Source organism: Acanthisitta chloris, unplaced genomic scaffold (assembly GCF_000695815.1).
Source record: "Acanthisitta chloris isolate BGI_N310 unplaced genomic scaffold, ASM69581v1 scaffold3310, whole genome shotgun sequence".
Taxonomy (NCBI): Eukaryota; Metazoa; Chordata; class Aves; order Passeriformes; family Acanthisittidae; genus Acanthisitta; species Acanthisitta chloris.
Window position 1 is genome coordinate 16,177 of NW_008653186.1, and position 4,482 is coordinate 20,658.

At 38.9% G+C, this 4,482-nt stretch overlaps 1 protein-coding gene across 1 annotated transcript in view; it reads left to right on the forward strand.

The window, feature by feature from the left end:
• The window catches only part of SNAP91 (synaptosomal-associated protein, 91kDa), a 68,521-nt gene that overhangs the window by 16,059 nt on the left and 47,980 nt on the right, over positions 1-4,482 (forward strand). Inside the window, 2 exon segments of the mRNA XM_009079750.1 lie at positions 2,565-2,707; positions 3,770-3,845. Coding sequence (XP_009077998.1) covers positions 2,565-2,707; positions 3,770-3,845 — 219 coding nt within the window.

Sequence of the window (4,482 nt, forward strand, 5' to 3'; positions counted from 1 at the left end):
CATGGTTGAATTCTCTTCTGTGCACTGAAAGTAGCAGGCTTAAATTTAATCATGCCTCTCTATTTGGCACACTATAATTACTCATGTCCTAAAACATTCAGAACTGCAGACTGAGATGCCATACCCTCCAGCGCTTTGAAGAGGAGGCAGAAATGACTGAGTGACTTTAAAAGCAGTGCTGTGGCAGGATGTCAGAGTAGTGCCTTGTAGCCTCCATTGCCAGCATTGCTGTGGGTGGACTCCCCTGAGGTTTCATTATCTAACGTCCACTGATGAAATACACAATTTAAAGTGTCCCTCATCCTTAGAGAGCTACATACTGAAGCCTAGGACTGAAAGGTTGCACATTTGATGTGTTTCCTTATATTAAAGACAAATGCTGTCATCTGCTGTTAAACCTCTGAATAGGGTAAACAGTGAGCAAGTCACTTGTGACTTGCTTCTAGGCTTTTACAAACAGCTGTCTGCTATAATGCATTAGTCAGCAGTACAGAATAAAAGATTATTGGCCTGTTTGTACAACAAGATCAAGGAGAATTGTTGGAGCTCTGTGAGCTTGAACTGCTGTCATTCAGTAGAATGGTTTTAGTACTGTAATACTTTGTCTGCAGAACAGCCTCCTTCAAGGCTAGTATTACTGAGGTTATAGAAGTCAGCCTTACATTTCAGAAGGTGTTCTGCAAAAAAACCCAAACCCAACATCCATAACCAAGACAAAAATCCACCATGGCAACAAAGATATTAAATTCAAACTTGGCAAACAGATCACAGTTTTTGTCTCCTGTCTCATTACAGAAAATCATTTTCCTGGCCTGAAACTGAAGAGAACTTGCAGCTTTTATGCCCATGCAAAAGACAATTTTAAATTCAAGCACTGTGGTTTTCTGTCTTCTGAGCTTCTGACTCTGAGCTAGAGATGTCTTGTGTCTTAAATAAGCCTTGTGTAATAGAAGCGGAAAACCCCATAAAGATTGCTTGCCATAAATGTGAAAAAAAACCCAACCAAACATAACCTTTTGAATGCTTCTGGTACATAAGTGTGGATTTCTGAACACACCAGATGGGTCTCAAAGCTGGTGTGACTCATCAGTATGTTTAGATAGACCTGTCCTCTGGACTTTTCCTGCCCTGCAGAGGCAGAATCAGTAGTTTACCAGCAGCCTGAACCTTGACTTCCCACTCTTAGCAGCATTAATGTCCTCCACTAGGGGAAAAGGAAGTCTGTAAAGTGGTGACCCTAGTGCCCAAATGAATTGAACTCCTGTAAATTGTTTACAGCAGACTCATGTAGTTTAGGTGTGCAAGAATCAATCACAAAATAGCCTGTCTGCTTTTAAGGTAGAATATCTGTCATCACTGAATAGCTGGATGACATTTTCTGGCCTGCTGTCAGGGTGGGAATGAAATTAACAATGATTACTTTCCTTTGAGGAAAAGTAGAGTGTATTTTAATTTATAACACAGATGATGCTTAGGCTAATAGTTAAACTTCTAAACTGATACTTAGATCTTCAAACTTAAAGCCTCAGCCCTGCAATTAGGACTGTATTCCATGCTCTGTGTTGCATGAATTCATCTCCTGGAGTCTTGCTAGGGCTGTGTCTGACTTCACACACCTTTCGGCCATGCAGTTACAGTATGCAGTTTCCAACTGTGTCTTAAAAATGGGTAATAGCTTGTGTAAAGTAATTGCTGGCTGCCTGGAGGAGTCTGTAGATAATAGGTGATGTAGTAAATTAAAGATCCTATTGGTAGGTGTGGGGTATAGATGCTAGTGGATAGCTTGTTACCCTACTGTTTATGATTTAACTACTTATCTTGATTTCTTGCACTCTTCTGTGCAAGTCTACACCTTCCTAACATACAGGGTACAAAGCTGTATTTTATTGTTGTTCCCTAAGACAGTTTAATGACTTATTTCTTCTATGTATGGTGCAGTTGGTTGCAGAAGACCGTTACGCATCAGTATAAACTTAAGTCTATCCTTGCCTTCTTTTCCACTGTTGAAGAGGTCTTAACACCTGCCAAATGCACTCTTCTGCTGTCTGGGTCTGTAGACCCTGGGAGGTGTGCTGGATCTTGCTGATGAAACAAACTTCTGGCATGACTAGAGTATCTATTTCTGGTGATACCACTTTTTGCTGATATGAGTGGGTTCACTCTGCTTCATGTATTACCTGTAAGTGAAGAATTCAATAATACTTATTCCTCTAACCTAGAGGTAGTGAGCTGCCACAATTAATTTGAAAACATTCAAGCAGTAAAATCATGTGATATTGTATACACTAACTTCATCTAGGATGAAGATGGAGAAAAGTTGGGTCATACCTCATGACAGAATTGTTGGACAAAGAAACCCGTGTTGATGTCAGTGTGTACTACTACCTCAGTTTGTGGATTTTTTTGTTGGTTTTGTTGTTTTCTTAAATGTCGAATGCAAGCACTTACCTTGCTGTTTGTCACAACCGTGGCCTGCAGCCTGGTGGTCTGAGAACTTGGCCATGCTGCAAACTTTTTCATCTTAGCTGTAGCACCTAATGCATTCCTTTTTTTCTCTCCTACAGACTTGATCCAAGCAACTAATGAAACAAATGTGAATATTCCTCAGATGGCTGATACGCTTTTTGAGCGAGCAACGAATAGTAGCTGGGTGGTCGTATTCAAAGCCTTAGTTACCACACATCATCTAATGGTTCATGGCAATGAGGTGAGTGTAAACAGCTCTCTCAAGACCACATTGACACTGAGCAGATTCCAAGCCAAAAATGTTAATAGTGCAAAGGCATCTCTTCTGAACTAGTAAGGACCTGAGAACAAAGGGCAAGATGAGGAGAAAACTTACCTTCAACAGCATAGCTGGAGTGATGACAATTATCTGTCTCTGAATTTGCAAAACTATAACATAAGGCCAAGCAACAATGTGTTTCATGACATTAACAATTTATGTGGTATCTGAAAACAGAGCTATACGAGATCAAACACTATCTGGGATTTTTTTACAAGAGTCAGAATTGATGTTCTGGCACATGTGTACTGCCATTCAAGTAGCTGTACTTGCTGCATGAGCATTAAAATCTTTCTAGAGCTGTAAATTCAACTTCATAACCTTTTGGATCAAGTTTGCCTTGCTCTTGCTTTTTATTGACCTGTATAAACACGTATGTCTGCATAAAAGCAAGAAGCATATTTAAGAACTTTATTATGACTGTGAAACAGTTCTTCTCTGGCTGTATATAAAGTGGTTTTATGAAATGAACTTCTCACAAGGTAAATTTTATTCGTCCTATTTTTCCATTCCAAATTTTGGCCAATATTCTCATCTGATTTCTCTAACTGTTTCAGGCTGTTAGTCCCTGTAGTTGATGTGGGGCTTGCTTGTTATTAAAACAAGCTCTCATCTTGGCTGAAAGTGAGGGCTCTGGATCGAGAAGGCTGGGACTAGCCTGGATATGCTGCTTTGTAAGCAGATAAATCTTGTGCTTCCTCAAATCTCTCTGAGAATTAACCATTTTTATTGCTCCTTACAGAGTCTGGTTTGTATTTTGCACAGAATCTACTTTTTATATGTACAGTAGAGTATTTACAAGTGATTCAGACTAAAAGTAGTTAATCTAAATGGATGAAAAAGGCTTTGAGGAAGGTACTGTAAACTAAGACAAAAATCTGGGTTTTCATGTTGTATACTGAAAGTAGACTGGTAATCTTCCTACTAGGAGGTACAAAGCCTTCAGGTACAGCCTGTGATAAGAAAAATAACTTTGTTTTGCAGAGATTTATTCAGTACCTGGCATCTAGAAACACATTGTTCAATCTCAGCAATTTTCTGGACAAAAGTGGATCTCATGGTAAGCCTAGTCATGTCTGTAATCTTAACAAGATTCTAAATAAGATATTATTGTTAATTTGCTCATCCATTCATAAGATGCAGATAATATAAAAAATGTGCTGCTGAAACCTTTTTATAAGTGTGTAATAAATACAGGAGCTCAAGTGAACTGCTGAACAACTTCAGAAACAAAGTTTCTTAGCTCCTGCGATGTTTTAAATCAAACAGTGAAATTGTACAACTCCCTTAGTGAGTGCTGGTTGAAATCAGGTCTGGGTCAACTACCTCCTTAATTGTTATGGGTGTTGAGGATGAAATGAACAGCTTTCCTTCTTTTTCATTCAGGCTTAAGTGGTAATTTTCTTGCTTGGGGACACAGCAATTCTTAAGTGTTGTTTATAAATATTTAATGGAGGGGTGAGTGGTACCAGGAGAACTGGTTGGTTTTGATTTGTGTAATGAATTTAGAAAGGCCTAGGCAGATATTAAGGAGTTGTTCCCTCTAAAGCTTAAAAAGTCTGGTTTCAGCTTTTTACTCTGGAATTATTAGTGAATTTACCTGTTCCCTCACTTAGCAGAGGAAAAGCTTGTTCCGTGGTAGCTCTATTAGAGAAGAGGGAAAACTTCTAATTCTTCATCTGTCAGAGAATATTTGT